The sequence below is a fragment of the Phalacrocorax aristotelis genome, chromosome 4 (assembly GCF_949628215.1).
Source record: "Phalacrocorax aristotelis chromosome 4, bGulAri2.1, whole genome shotgun sequence".
NCBI classification, from domain to species: Eukaryota; Metazoa; Chordata; class Aves; order Suliformes; family Phalacrocoracidae; genus Phalacrocorax; species Phalacrocorax aristotelis.
In genome coordinates, this window is record NC_134279.1 from 18,254,078 (window position 1) to 18,270,468 (window position 16,391).

A 16,391-nucleotide genomic window follows, 5' to 3' on the forward strand; every position below is an offset into this window, starting at 1 on the left:
AAGTAAATCTGGCTTTGCACAGTCTGCAAAACATGATTTTAATAAGGCTGTACTACATTTCAGTTGTGCCTTCCATTGTTAAGAGGAATTAGAGAATATGTATTTTTTTATGAAATTAAAAGTTGTATTAAAACCAAAGGCTTTTTTCCTAGTCTTTGAGATGATCTTGTATAATATGAAGAAAATAGTATCTTTTACTGGTGTGTTTATTATTCTTCTTTCTTGTTAAGTACTTGAGCTTGTATTCTGTGCAGCATATCTACAGAAAAAAAAAAAAAAGGGGGGGTTGTAAGAGAACTGCATTGAAATACGCTGCAGAATAAACATAAACGTTTTCTTTATTTAAAGGGCTCAGTAGAGGGGACATGCGAATTAGTATTCCAATTTGCAGTTTGCTACCTTAAGTGTTTGAAACGCGGGACTATTTCTTAGATATTAAGAAATGTTAGTTGGGAAGAGTAGTACAATTGTAAGCCACTCTTAAATCAGATGGTTTCATGGGTCTTGCATCTGAAATAAGCATTATATGGTAATTCTTAGAAATTTCTTATATGCGTGTTTGTGCAGCTGTAACCTTGTCATGGGCTCTATTCCTTAATCGGTAGCCGTGTCCTGCGTGGTGGCAGGCCTTGTACCAAAGACTGTAAGATAGCTTTGCTGCCAAAAAATCCTCCAGTGTTGCAAACCCCAGAAAGAATGAGCAAGCCAACCCTGAGCTGGTTTCCTTGGATGGCACGGCACAGAATTAACAAAGGCGTACGTCTGCCTTTGATTTTTCTGGCTTGTTCTTTCAGGGAATAATCCAGAGGATAGATAGGGCTGAAAGTTGCATCTGGAGAGCAGTGCTTCGTATTTGAAATTTTGTTTCAAGGTCTGGTTCCTGCTGGCAGCAGCAGCAGGTCCTGGTTAAAAACCCTAGACTTTCCAGAAGTTAAAAGGCAAGGAGCGAGTTGGCTGGAAATGACGCGGCAAGGTACGTTCAAATCGTAAATAAGGAGCAGGCACGTTAAGTAGAGGTGGGAAAATGGATGCGTGTCTTCTTGCGGGAAGGTAATTGGGCAGGGGGTCCTGGCAGGCCCTGGTGCGGCCGAGGTGGGGGCGACTGCCACAGGTTGATGGGCAGGTGATCCGTTGGCTTCCACCCGGGCGGCGCAGGAGGCCTACCTAATATGCTGTCTGCCCTGAGGGCCTGTGGGAACGCGGTTGGATTATTATGTTAATGCCTGAGCCTGCTGCCCTCTTCCTATCCCAGCTGGGCTCCCTGTTGTTAGGAACTGCTTTGCTCTGACAGTGGAGTAATATACTTCATGATTGAAAGGGCAAAGGGGCTCGCAAGAAAAAAGAGCAGGCCTGCACAGATATGTAAATGAAGGGGGGAAGGCTGTAGGAGGGTTTGCTCGTAGGTGCGGGTAGAAAGTTTATTAGGAAATGAGTAATATAAATCTGCTAATTGAATTGTTATTTACAAGTCCCATTTCCTGATTTGTTTCTTTGTACATTACCCCCCCTAATGCTGATGTACAGTGAATTTGAAGTGCTTACCAAAGCAGGCACTTAGGTTGATTTATTTTAAACCAAGGTGCTATAACACACTGGTACCAGTGTACAATGCTGACAATGGTGTATTTTTCAGGACTTTGATTACTGTTTCGTGCTCTGCCACTATATTGCTACACTACAGCTTATAGCAGTGATATGATTCTTTTATATATTGTAGGTAAGTATATCACCCGGAATTTTGTTGATACTTTACAAGAGTAGGAGATAGATACACATTACAGAAATGTATTTGTTATGGTGTTAGAGCAAATCAAACTTTGATTCGATGAGGTGGTGACTGTGTTGTGATATTCTTCTGAGGTCTTTTCTGCCATAGGATTGACTAAACAGCGACTTGGTTTTAGAATGAATGTATGAGATATGAAAATCTGTTCTGTAAACAGATTTCCCCCTCCCCCCGGTGATAATGATACGGCCTGGTATACAGAGTCTTTATCTACCTTTTATCAAGCTTCTATTAGTGGCAAAACTTGACTTGAAATACCAGCCAGACATGATTTCTAATATCCTTATTTGTCTATTTTGCCTTCAAAGGGCTGATCACAGACTACTCAAAGAAATAGCTGTAAACCTAAATTAAACTTCTTAAAGTGAGAGCTGTTTTTATGAAATGCAGCTAGTGTGTCAGATAGGAAGCTGTTCGATAGCTGAGGTGTTTTTCTTGTACATTTAGCTGGTACTTGGTGTTTGTGTAAGATGTGATTTCTGATTGCTTCTAGTGCATAAGGTGACTTTTGCTACTCTTCACATGTTTGTTTGCATATCCAAGTTCTGTTCCTTAGTTTTGTGTTCACATGTATTTCTACTCTGCATTGCTATTATGAAGATGCGTCTGTCTTGGCATCGGGACCTCCTGCTGTTGGCAGCCCTTGCACTTTTGACCTGGCAGTCATGAATGTACTTCTTAGGCAGTCTTGTCTACTTACCTATCATAGGGCATCATATGTTACTGATGTACCTTAAGGTGGAAAAGAATTCTGGATCTAGATTTTTTTCTGCAAACTTACTTTGGTCTGACTGTGTAGATACAGGATGTTCTGGGCTGAAACAGCATGACAGACTGCAGTTTTGCTTCCCACGTCCCTTGCCTCATTGGATGCCCATGATGAATAACGGTCACGGAATAGGTAGTACCAGTTTCTGTGTTCTGCTGGAGTCTTTGTACTTAACACAAAATTATTGATTTCTTTATCAAGTTCTCCTTGGGAGTTCTTTATGGGCAAATTAGAATGCGTTGGCCTTTTCGCTACAGTTTATCAGTAAGGTGGGAAGATAGTTTTAACCACAAAATGCTGGAAAATAGATAGGTGTTTTTAAAGAAGTGTTTTCCAGTTGAAGGAGTTTTTTTTTCCAATAATAGCATTTTTATTTTTCTTCCATATTGCATATGCACCTAGTTCTTTAGTAACTGCTTTAGAAATATGGAAGTTGAGCTACAAACGATGTTGGGTTGGGAACTTTTCCATTCTTTTTTCCTTCCCGCTATGTATGCAATTTAGACTTCGTAGAAATATTTCCACTTTCTTTCAGGGAAATCTCTATGTAAATATTTTTTTTCAGGTCAGGTTAACTGGGGTCAGTTTTGCAAACAAATAATTTTGACTTAGTCCACATTTTTCAGTGTAATTTAGGTGCTTCATGCTTTCATTTCTCTTGATAAACTGATCTCCCTGGCTGTACCTTCTCAGTGCATCATAAGAATTTAGTAACGGTGTTGCATTGTGGACCAGCTGAAAAGCTTTGTGCAGAGACAAACAAAAGCAGAGGCCATCTTGCACTAGATACCAGAGCAATTCAGCTGGAAGCAGCAAAATACCAAAATGAAATGGTCGAAAAAGAAAAATTTCAATTGTTGTATGAAATGTGTTGATTCTAGAGGAGGGGAACTTAAGCTTAAAGCAAACGTTTAGATACTGGAATATCCCTAATGCTGGATATTCCAGTTTTCAGCCAAACCCTGGATGTAAATGGAAACGGTCAAATGCTGCCACAAAAAGCATGTTCAACGCAGACAGCAAGTGTATGACCTTTTGCAGTAAAAGAAGCTTGTGTGTTTCTTAGGCTTGCACCCAGCACAGCTCTTGGTGAGCCTCTGATCTCCACAGAACATGAGTAGACTTCTGTATGTGAAACCCATAGGTTTTAACGTTTTCTCTCCACCTCTTCTTCAGAGAAGTAGTGGTTGTGTAGTATTCTATTGCATTAGAGAACAAAGTAAATTACTTCAAAGAAGCAATAAAAATATAATTTAGTTGAGTCACTATGTATTTTATATATGCGTTTGTGTAATAAATATATATATGAATGAAAATTCCAAAGAACAGTTTCAGTTTTTTGCAGTTCATGTTGTACTCCTACTGCTGGCCAAGTAGTTGTGAAACCAAGTCCCTGAGCTAGACTTGGTTGTCATTTGAGTATTAATCCTTGCACTTTAACAAAGGCTAGCCCTCCTACCACACCCTCTTTGGATTAGAGGCTATCGCAGTCCTTCTGGAAAATGGGGGCAACTAAGTGATCAGAATTTAAATGTTTTTTAGGCATACTTCAAAGGAAGGGTGGGGGTAAATACCAATGTTGTTGTTAATTTGTTTTCAGAGAAAAAAAATCTTGGAGCTTCAGCTGTTACTGATCCACTGCTGAACTCTGTGGGCAAAGGCTGGGGATATGTAATATGTAATGATGCACATTTATGTGCTTACACACATACACAGAGTGAGAATGTGTAAATTATAGTTATATGAATTGTCAATTTAGATGTCAGAAGTATCTGAGCAACATTTAAAAGAATGTAGTTACTTGTGTCAGGATTGTTCCTTTTTTATCTTTAGGCAGTGACTATAGTGCTGTTCTTTATAGTACGCTACTTTTCTTTTCCTTCTCTTTCTACCTCTGCAGCATGCTGGGCTTTGGCTGGGCTCATAAAAAGGGAATTTCCAGTACCTTACGATACTGGCTTACAATAAAGCCTAACCTTTGGGCTAGGTTTAAAAAAAAGAAAACGAACAAAACTGTACTACTTTGAGATATGGGCAGACATTTGTCAATGAGATGAAAATATCCATATTTTTTAACTGTGACCTGTGACGCATTCTGACATGACCTTCAGAGATTGGGGTTCATGGACCTGTGCAGTGGGCCACTTTACTTTTTATTTTACAAAGCTGGTACTTCAGCCAGCCTCCCCGTGCTGTGGCCTTCCTTGCACTAGTGTTTTATTTCCCGTCTCCTGGTATTGTACTACTAATAGTGAAGCTGTTCCCAGTGGTACTAGTGACAAGGACTTTAATAACAATGCCATTCTGAGCTGGTTTGAATGGCATAGCAGTTAAAATGTCTGGTTCTACTACTGACTGCCCAGAAAGCAATCTGACAGTGGGATATTTATAGAAAAATACTGGTACAGGTACAGCCTTACAGTTAATGCAAAGGGCACCTTTTAAAAAGTGGCCTTGTGCTTCCATTTCACTTCAGCAGGGAAGTAATACTCTTTGGAATTGTGGGATGCATTGTTTAACTAGACCTCTAATCATGTTATGGATGATGTGTCTCCAGGAGAATCAGGGGACAAGACCTTTAAGTGTTTTTATCACAGCTTAAGATCTCAGAAAATGTGAACTTAAATAAAAGTATGTTTGGGAGGTTGTTATTGCTCTGTATCCTTTTGAGGATACCTTCTACAGTAATTTTTTTTTAGAGAGAAACTCACTTACAGTTATGAAGTGTTTGACCATAAGAGATCAAGTTGGCAGAGTTACTTGTATACCACTGTTCAGCTGAGCCTCCTTTATTAAATCATTGTTCAGCAGTCCATTTGTTCTGGTGCAAGAGCTAGTGCCTTCACTGCTAAGGTAATAAGCCTTGAGTCACTGACAAATACATGATGTGCATAAGGTTTATGGGTAGTTTTCATACCAAAGTTTCAGTAGATTATTTCCTTTTTGCCCTCTATTTCTGTAGCATGGTCTATTTCATGGGTCAAATATATTGCTGCTGAGGCTTATACTTTACAGTACGTAGGTAGAAGGGGGATGTTACCTTGTTTCCCCATGTCTAGGAAAATTATGGAAATGGGCATTTCATTTGGGGAAAATTACATACAAAAAAATTGACTATATGTCTTCCTGGGAATCTAGAGCTTTCTGGTATGGCAGAGCTGTATGAAGTTTGTGTAGGAGTAGGTCAGATGATAGAGCATGGAGTTTGCTGGTACTTGTGCACATATGTACTCAGTATGAGAAAGCATGTGTTGTTATGAGTCTGTCAGCTTTAAATCACTGCTTGCTTGAATGTTTACACTGGCTCTGGGCAGTAATCTTAATATTTGCATTTACAATTTTAAGCAGAAGAGAGAAAAAGAGAAACTGCCTCTGTTTGTTCATGTTGGTATTCAAAATTCCACTGTAGACGTTGAGGTTACTGCTCCATTGGGATGCATGACGTAGGAACCAACACTGGAAGGCACTGTGTCTAACGAGTGTGATTTTGTATTTTGTACTGCAGCTGTTTGGAGGACAGGAAGGTTAAGCTGCAGCTTCAGGGTACCACTGGGCTTGGGGTATGGCTGGTCAAGGACTGTCTCACACAAGGACGAGGTGAGAGTTTTGGCGTCTGTCTTTGCTGACAGCCCTTCTCATTGACGAAAGGAAATTGAAAATGGTCGTTAAAAAGAGGAAATCTCCCTTCACCTTGGCATCCCGTAGGGTTGTAAAAGGTGTGTGTTGCCCACATTTGTGTTTCTGGATAGGACCTAGATAGGCCTTTTCCCCAGTAAGCCTTGTGAGCATCACACCAGTTTTGTATGCTGGTAAGCATCTGGTGTGGGTGGATCTGTGGCATTTAGGATAAAGCAAAGAAACTATGTACAAAGCAACTGAATGTTGTACAGCTCATAGCCTGGGCTAGTCAGGCACTGTGCATTATGTCTCATGAAGTACCTCATCTCTTCTGTACCTGAGGAAACAAAGTCTTGGTTCTTTCAGTGTGGAGATGCTCATTCCAACTCAGAACAGAGGTTCTTCCTTCCTGGCTTCCTTCATGTGATCTTTATGATACTGATGTCAAAGGCTTTTGTTTTCCTTCTGCTCGGTTATACAAGTAATCTGAAGTAAAATGATCCAGCCATACAGGACAGTTGCTTTCCAGCCTTTGCTCAACATGATTTCCTGTTACTAATCTATATATTAGTATTGGTGGAAATGTGACAACTGACACAAAGGTTCCTGAGATCTGAATGCTTAATGTTTGTCATTTGAATTGTTACCAAATATTTACATTCTGATTTTACTCTCCGGAAAAAACCTTTATTGTATATACTCTCCTGGTTTTTAGTTGTTTTGTACTGCCTCTGAATGAAAAGTATCATGCTGCCCCTCCAGAACTCCCTTGAGTCATGCCAGTTGCTCACAGTAGAGAGAAGTTAGCCTTTCTAATGAGAGGAAAGAAAGCAGGATAGTTTTCTTTCTCTGTCTCAGTATTGCTGAAACTATTGGTGAAACAGAGAAATCCTCCAATGGAAAGCACCATGTACACTAAATAAGTGTGTCTAAAAAGCCTGCCTTTTGACGTCCTTTTGATGGATGGTTTTGTATTTGTAAATATTGCTGCCAACAGCTGGTGATGGTTATGAAGAACTACAAAAATGGGGGAGTGAAAGACTGATTTTCAACACAAAGAACTTGGCTAGTAGGAGGTAGGAGGCAATAACTCTCTGCTAGCAGAGCCCCCAGCTTGTTTCCATGCACTGCTTGTGGCAGAATGCTGAGCCTGGCTGAAGCAGCACAAACTTATACTGTGGTGATGGCAACCTCAGCCAGCCTGGAACAAATCTGTAGTGTGGGCAGCTTCGGATCCATAGCTCAACGAGGTGTTTTAGAGGACATAATTCTCTGGATGACGTTCCCCTGCTGAAATGCAAACAAAGAGCATACTGGTTATTCTGTTTTATTTTTCTGGTGCCTTTTCAGGATCATTTCCATAAAACTGATGGTTATTGAACACGAAATAAATATTTTCATACTGTCAACGTAGATCTACAGGCAGGTTGGGGGTGAGGTGATATCTTTTTCACAGTCAACAAATTGTGTTTGGGTCACAAGGAACGTGGCAGTGGATAAAAACATCATCTGCTCCATATCTTGGTGTGTTTTTTTCTGTTAGTGTTCTGGGGTTTCTTTGGTTGGTGGGTGTAGGGTTTTTTTGGGGGGCAAGGATTGGTGTTGCGTGTGTGTTTGTTTTTTGTTGTTGTTGTTTTTTTCCTTAAGAGGGTAAGGTTATGTATACAGTTTCAGTCCAAAAAAAAAAGAGTAATTCAGTATTTTTTAAGAGACTTCTCAAGCATCAGTTCACATTTTTATAAGATTTCTTTGCGCTTAAAATTTAGTTATCATCAAAGTCTGTTTTTTGGTTGGTTTTGTATTGTTTTGTTTTAGTTGTTTTTATGGTGGGCTTTTGGGGGTGGGTTTTTTTTGGTCTTTTTTTCTTTTTTTTAAAATGAAATGTGACTGAGGTGCCCATCAGATATACGATAAACGGAGCCAAACTCACGTGTAAGATGGATTCCACAACTTCTGTAGAATTCAATATGGAGTGTATTTACATCTCCAAGGGTCAAATCTAGGCCCTATTTGTTTCTCAGAGATGATGCTAGAGAGTTAAAAAGGCATATGCTTTGCCTTAGAGGGGGCAACTGTGCACCCAGAGATTTTGTTGAGCAGTTAACACTACCTCTTCTATTTTTGTCATGCTGTAGCAGGATTTTTATATGCATTTTAACAGTTATTTAAGAGTCCCCGTATGCTTAGAAAAGAATCTGAATATATGTGCCTTTTTTAAAGCTGCATCATAACTAGGTTATTCCATCAATACAGTAGAATGACTGGGAGCTGCAGTTGGAACAATATGTAAAAATACAGCTTGTAAAAGATTTCCTTTATTAACTGTCATCATCCACAGAATATATGTTCAAATAAACGTTGTGTAATAACTAAATTTGAGATTAATAGGCCCCTTAAGAAACAGCGAAGTCATTCAGGATAGTCAGTGAAAAATAGCCTGTAAGACTGTAACATGCACATATTGTCCTGCTTACATGCTCTCTCTGGTGTCATTTCCATTTATCAATGTCGGCAGGCTCTGTTCTCATTAAAACACTCTTGCACAAAAGCAACTTAATTTTCTTAAGAGAAGAGGACACCTGATTCAATTTGGTGCTCAAAACCAGGAACTTGAATATATATATTTTTTCCTGTCTGAACTCAGATGAATAGTTATGAACAGCAACACAGATTAAACCTTATTAGGTATATTTATATTCTGTTTGCAGTAACAGTGCTGTGGCAAATAGCTTTCTACAGAGCTGTAACATCTTATTAATGGAAACAGCAGTTAAGACATGAGCTGCGGTAACACTCACATGAGATTTTATTTTTAAATAGGAGATTGAAGGAGTTGTTTAAAGGGACTCTGCCGACTCATTCAAGCTACTTCTGACGTCCTGCCTTCTTCCTCCACCTTCTCGAACTACACTGAGCTGTTTGGGTAGATAAAATTTCCTTTTCTGTCCCGTTTGGTCAAACCATTTCCATCACTTCCGTCAGCACTTTTTTTTTTTTTCTCCTTTCAGTTTTTTCCTTCTTGTCAAATATGAGATGTGGATCTATTACATTTTGCATTAGTAACATGGACACTGTAAAATGTGATACTCCCACATTGTGTTCTCTGCTCTCTACTGCATAATCCTGCAGTAGTACTGCTGGAGTCCTTGTCTTTCTCCAGATCTTTTCTATTTTTCTGGGTTTTTCTCTTCTTCATTGTGCCATGTGTGTTGAATAGGGTATTTAGTCTTATGTGTGGTACTTGAGCTGTATATCCTGCTAGTGCATGTCTGAAAATGATTAGGTTTCAACTGCAGGTAATTGCAGACGTACACAGAGTAGCTTTGTATGATGCCCAAACTGCTTCCATCTGAGACAGTTTGAGGCTGTTTATCACCGTGCATCTGTGGCCTTGGCCCTGGAACGCCCTTTTCAGAGAGTGAGGACAACTTGGGGCCAGACAGGTCCTAGTGTGCATAGCATGTACTCTCAGCTGTGGGGTGCTGGGGGGATGCAGGTCCTTTGTAAGCGTAGGGTTAAGTACAGTTAGGAAGGTTACCTCCCTAAAGGCTGCCAAATGACACTCAAGAATGAAACATTTCAGTGTTAAAAAAAAATCTATGTATTGGCGAAAAAGCCTTTTACTTTTTTGTGTGGTCCACATACAAAGCTATGAGGCGCTCTTGTTTCCCGGTGACTGTGCAGTGAAGACAATTGTAGTTCCAGTTGAGTTGTGCATAATATTTTCATTCAAATCCTGCTGATAATGATAAAATGTTGGTTTTTGACCCAGGTGTTCCAAATGTTGCTAGTGAACATTTCTTTAATGTAGTTCTGCTATATTATTATCAAAAGATATCTAGTCTAATAATTTCCAAGATAGATATCAAAATAAAAGGAAATGGAACAGAGTTAATAATGCATTCTGTATTATTTAATGCTGTTGAAAACTTAGCGTGCTTGTTTGATTTGCTGCCCAGTGACATGTACTTGAATGTTGCATGTACTTGCTGCTGCATTCAGGTACCCTCCTCTGGGGAAGTGGTGGTGGCTTTGCCGCCTTCTGTCTTTTACTAGCCTTCATTGCTATGAGGATTGTCATGGATCTTGTTGCTGTCACTGTTACAAATCCTAGCAGTGTTTTCTGTACATGTATTCCAGGATAAGGTGGTAGTGAAGGGCTGAAGCTTTGTGCTAGGCTTAGGTATAGGAAGAGGAAAATTTCTGCCAAATGCTGCCAGATAAGTTTCCTGCAGAGGTGGGCTGGCTACTTCTCATTTGAAAGTGCTCTAGGCCAGCTGATCCTCCCTGGAAATGCAGACCAGCGAGAAAGAGTGAGATCCCTCAAGCCCAGCGCCATGCTGAGTTGACTGAAACAGCATCTGCTTAATATTAAGTGTATTTGTTGTTTAGTGGAGCTAGTGCGTGCTATTTTAAACTGGAGATCTACATGCTCTTCTGTACTAGCCCTGTTAAAGAGTACTGGCAGTGACTTTCAGTCTTTGTTGATGTAAACTTGAATAATCAGTCTCATTGTTACCACTGCTGCTTCTGAACGTGGTCTGATCTTGCATTCCAATACATGGCTATGCATTTTACCTTTTGAAAGGATCTTACCATTGATTTTATAGAGAACTCTTCCCTCATATTAATGGTAAGTGCAATGAACGGTTTGCAAACACATGCAAATCTGAACTTGGAGTATTATAAGGACATCTAAATGTTTTCATGTTTTATTGTTTCATTTAAGCTGACTGCAGATAGTCTGATATCTGTTGAAGCACAAAAGGAGCAAACACTAAAAAAAGTTATACAATAATAGTGACTAATAAATGTTTCAAATAGAAAATGAAGAGCCTAGCTGTATCATGTGTCAGCACTAATGTTTATTTGTATCATCCCTCTAAGGATCTCAGAGTGCTTTTTAAGCAATGAATTAATTTTGACAATGCCCTGTGAGGTATGTAGGCAATGTTATCCCTCTTGATAGAAGGGAGTTGGAAGCGCAAAGTGTTTAAATTCTACAGGGTCACGCTACTAGGTACATTTAATTACAAATTGGAGCAGTTGATTCAGTTACTACTAGTTTGTTTAAGCTGAACCAGAATCACAAATATAAGCCCCAGGTTTGTGGGTATGAGAAAAAATTACTAAGTTTATTTTGCAGGAGAAATGTTTATAAAGCAGACTGCAAATAGAGTAATCAACGTGTAAGTCCTCCTTTGCTGAGGCAAGTAATCTGAATTATTATAGCTTAATTTGTTGTCTTCCTGACTTTTTTTTTTTCATCTTTGCCTGTAATGAGTGTCTAATCATCTGCCATAGACGATTTCTGACACTTTGGAGTAAGGGAATTAATAATTGCAAACTAGTGTACCCTTGGACCAGGCGCAAATTATGACGTTTTAACATGGCTGGCCGAATATCTGAAGTGTAAAATTTGGCTAAGATTGTTGTCTTAGTACCTATTGTATGCCTGAGAATATAAAAAAAACCCAAACAAACCACCAGAAATCTTCCTAGTGGGTCAGATAGGAAGAAAGAAAAGAAGTTTGTTGACGGCCAAAATATATACCACCAGAACCACCTGGTATGTTGTCTTACCACCATTCCAGGTACAGAATTTCTCCTGGAAGTAGAAATGCAGCCTATTTGAAGTAAAAGAAATTTAATGTCTTTAGATGATCCTCGAATCAGGATTGGTAGCTGCTGGTGTGGCTAAAACTAGACACACAGTGTCCTTCTGAGCATATTGGTTCTTGGCAGCTTCTGCTTTGTTCTCTGTGAATTGTTGAAATGACCAGGAAAATGGCTGAGGGCCATCTAGCACTGAAGTTATTTCTCTTGCGTCACTAGATGTGGTCTGGCAGGCTCACCTGCACTGTAAGCAGAGCCTGGCCTGAACCCAACTTCTGGTAGGACCAGATATTTTTGGGACAGGGAGGTAAGTTTAGCATTTTAGGGAGAGAAGGACTAGTTTTTATGTCCTCTATCCATTTTATGTGGACTTCGCCAGTTTTCCTGAAGAGGGTGAGTGGTATGGTTCTTTGTAGCAGACGGAAATGTAGCTGTCACTCTGCACACAAAATCTGGAGGGGGAGGCGGGGACCATGAAGTTTCCTCCCAGCCTTCTGGTGTAGAAGTGGAGCCCAGATGCTTGTGTCTTTCAGATCTTAACAGTTGATTTACACTGTTCTGTATAATGAAGGCTGTTTTGCAAGGAAGAGATCTTTAAGTCCTTGGAAATGGAAGTCTAGATCCTCCTTTTTGGATTCAGAGGCAGGATGTAATAAAAGGGACCTTTCTTCATCTTTATCAGATTGGTCGAATACAATCAGTCTGTGTAAAAGAATGGCACATGTCCAACAAATACAAAAGAGACTTGATAAACCTGATGGGTTTTTTAATATAATGGTAGTAGGAACCTTAAGAAGGCTATATTAACAAGAGATACCTACGAGGACATCTCCTGTATTGAAACTAATCCCTCACAGTAGGTTTGTGTGCATGGGTGTAATATGTCTTTCCCTTGCCACGTGAAAGTATCAGCTGCACAACTTCAAACACAAGTAGAAAATCCTGATTTAATTCACACTTGTTGAAGATTGTTTTTAGTAGTACTCACTCTTGCTTTCAGCTGTGATGTCTGGCAAGAGGAGCTGTTTGGACTTCTGCCTCTTTTTTATGTTCAAAAAAAGAATGCTGATGAGGAAGAGGTGTTAAAATATGTTACTGTAGTTTACAACTGTCAACTATAATGTTTAATTTAGCTATATCTATTCAGATGCTCCCTCTGCAACATGGAGTGCCATATGCCATTGTCCCTGTTAGTAAGCAAGTCAGCAAAGGTTTCCTAGTCTGCATTTGTTTTTGTATTTGGGCCGCTGAGGAGCTGTGGTCCAGTGCCATCTTTTATTGATAGGGCCAGCAGAGGAGGAATCTAATGAAATTATCAAAGCTTTGAATTAATTATGAACTTGAATAAGAAAGCTAAGCTCTCTAGAGCCAAGGATCTCATTACCCATTCATTTTCATTGCATCCTCTTATGGAGCAGAAGGCAGGTTCAGCTACAGCTCCTACCCTGATTTTGGACTCTATTCAAACTTGCTAAACTCGCTAGCATCCACTTATTATTAATCTGTGGCTGGAAGTGTCCAGGGTGATTAATTTGGCCCTGCTCTAAATCTTCGTGCAAATGGTAGATTTCCCTCCTCTCTTCCCTCTTACCTTTGCTGTGTGGCTTTTCATCATCAGACTGGCTGCCATACAAGAGTTTCTGTTCTTTCTTGGTAATTGGGGAAAGCTATTCAAGATTCAAGTTTTAACTTCCTGGAATTTAATGAGTTAATGTTAAGAAATAATACTGCTACATTATATTTCCTGGATATTTAGGTAAGCACAAACACTTCTAAAGTCATTATTAAAATTGTTTATTTCCTTATTTTGAAAGACTATGGAGTAAAAAGTAATGATTAGACATTTTTGGCCTCAGAGGTGTGGGGTGGTTGTGGGGTTTTTTTTTTGTTCCTATTTAAAATTTGTTGGTCAAACTACAGAAACTTCTGAATCTGTCAATACTATGTTATGATAAACAATTAAATTAGTTCACTTGCCTGATCAATATACCATTAAAAATAGTTAGAAGTTTGTGAAAATGTAGTGTTTTGGTTAAAGCAGATTATATTTAAGTAATAGGTCAATATGTAAAAATGTTTCTGGCAAATCAGAGCAAAAGCAGTGGGACCAAGCTTCTGTGTAATATTCCTAGTTCTTGTGGATATTCCTCTTAAGTCTACCGGCAAGGATTTTTCTTCTCCCCCTGCTTTTGTCCATTTCAGCACATTATTTATGAATGCATAAGCTAGAACCTATCAGTCTTCATAAGTTACAGGCCACCGGCAATTTTTTAAGCAGTGGCTAACTGCCTAATGGTCTCTGTGTATGTGTGTATGTGGAGGATCTAATAGCTTGTTGGGCGGGGGAATAACATTTTGTTCTTGTACTGTAGCTATTTTACCATTGTTGATATTTATCTTTTTCTCTCTTCAGGCAGCTGCTATATTTAATTCTGCTTTTGGAAGTTTTTTGGTAAGTAATGCAGTATTTATAGCAAATGCTTTAATAGTCTTATTTTTAACACTATCATTGGTGCGTTTGTATTTTTCACATTAGTGTTTGTGGAATTGTGCCATTTAGCTGGCAAAAATCTGAATCATCTTTCAATTTATGTCACCATACCATTAAATACAGATATTACCATTTCTTTTCTTTCTGCTAAACTCTTGAGAAAAAGTATTGAATAAATTGTCTCTGCTCACACTAAATTAATAATGTGTAAACACATCTTAATTTTCTCCTTAATGGGTTAACAGAATCTATTATTATGCAGATGTTTCAGACGTGGGCATCAATATATTGATTTTTCTAATAAGGCCCATCAAATACTCATTATTTTCTATCAAGAGGCCATAGATTTTGAAAAGAAAACATGACCCAGCTGATCAGAGAGTAGATGCTAATTTACTCAGTGACATGTCATTTGTTTAGCATATTTCACTGTCAGTGAAGCCACTCAGTGTCTCTGAGGAACACACTAAAATAGCTAGATAAGGGAAAGTAATCAATCCAGCTGGAGATATAACCGTTTCTGCAAAAAGCTAAAACAGTATTTGTGGGCCTGGTGGTCTACAAAGATTCAGAAAGAATGTATAGAACACTAAATACATATATTTATGAAGAAAGGAAGAATAGATTTCTTTTATTGATGTGTTGTTTAAAGACACATTAATGAATATTAAATACGAATTACTTTATATATAAGCAAGCTGCTGTAACTGTTTTATTTATTTAGGCAGCTAATAATTGAGTTTGTTGTTCTTTACTAAAATTTGTGCATGTTTAGAAGTGTGCGCTTGCGATTCTGATCTTGTGTCCCCATAAAGACAACTATGATGTATATAATGAATGAATGACAAAAGAATTCAAATTAGGAAATCAAAATCAAAACTGCAAGTACAAAATAACTCGCTTTATGCCCATTTGTGTTATGAAAAGCTGGAATTTGGGAGTTTATGTAAAGCTGTACCATCAAGAGAGAAAGTTGCTGGGCATTTTGAAGTTACGCACTGTGCTGCTGCTTTTTTGAGGGGCCAGGTTAAAGTTAGGAGGGTGGATGTAAGTTTTGTGGGTATAGATGACCATTCCTTTTTTTTAAAATATCAATTCCCAAATACTTGTTCGTTTTTGTCGCCTATCATGTTCTCCTCCAATGGAAAGAAGGTACTTGCTGCCTCAAACTGTGGAATCCCAGTGTTAGAACAACTTTTAAGTCTGTGTATCTGCGTGGCATTTTCTCTTGTTGCTTGGCACGGGCATCAGTTTTTCTGCTGTCCCTAGCTTTAAGTTCAGGAGGTTTCCCCGAATACCCAAAGGCCTCAGTTCAGCTGTTATTAGGAGAATGACTTTTGGCTTCAAATAAGAATTTAGGGCCCTGAGCGTCTGACTACAATGCCGGCTCCTAGTAAAGCAACACACATTAATTTATAGAACACATTTGTAGACCTTTGAAGGAATCTCAGTTAAAGAAGCTTGTTTGTGTGTTCGTGTAATACTCCTGAGTTTGGTTTTCATCTTAGTTCCTTGAACTGATCATTGGAAAGTTCCATTTATGTATAATTACTTTTTCACTTTTTTTTTTTTAAATCTAGGAGCAGCATTGCAGTAAACATTCTTGTTAAAAAAATTCCCAGGAAAGACTTTTCAAAAATATTAAGAATCAGCTATGATCAAACCACAATACCAACTGATTTTGGTTTTTTTAAATTATTGATTTAAAAAAAAAAAAAAAAAAGATTGTAAAGCGGCCACTATTAAGTCACAAATGTATATGAACACTTAGACACTTATTGTGGTGTCCTAGTTTGAAATCATGATTGTGTAGAGAATATGTATATATGACAGAAAATAAATCACAAATATGTTTACTGAAAGCTTTGCTCTTACAAACTTTTCCAGTTGTGCAGCTGATAGGATGAACCTTATGACTGAAAGTGCTGTGGGGTGATAGTTGGTCAGGGACTGTAATAAGTAGCCGGAGCTGTTGACCAATTTCACAGTGCTGTAGGTCCACATGGCCTTTGAGTGGCTTCTGAATGTCACTAGCATGTGGTTGGTCACTTACTTTGTAAGGTTTCCATGAAGAACTGGTGAAGCATTAAATATATATTTGTGTGTGTCTA

The 16,391-nt window shown here is 38.7% G+C and overlaps 1 protein-coding gene across 5 annotated transcripts in view; it reads left to right on the plus strand.

Annotated features, from left to right (window-relative positions):
• The window catches only part of SLC10A7 (solute carrier family 10 member 7), a 152,518-nt gene that overhangs the window by 36,624 nt on the left and 99,503 nt on the right, over nt 1–16,391 (plus strand). For all 5 annotated transcript variants that reach the window (XR_012660231.1, XM_075090440.1, XM_075090437.1 and 2 more), the window contains one exon: nt 14,203–14,241. Coding sequence is in view for 4 of the 5 variants with exons in the window: in XM_075090440.1 (XP_074946541.1) it covers nt 14,203–14,241 (39 nt within the window). In the remaining variant the exon portion in view is untranslated. The remainder of the gene's footprint in view (nt 1–14,202; nt 14,242–16,391) is intronic.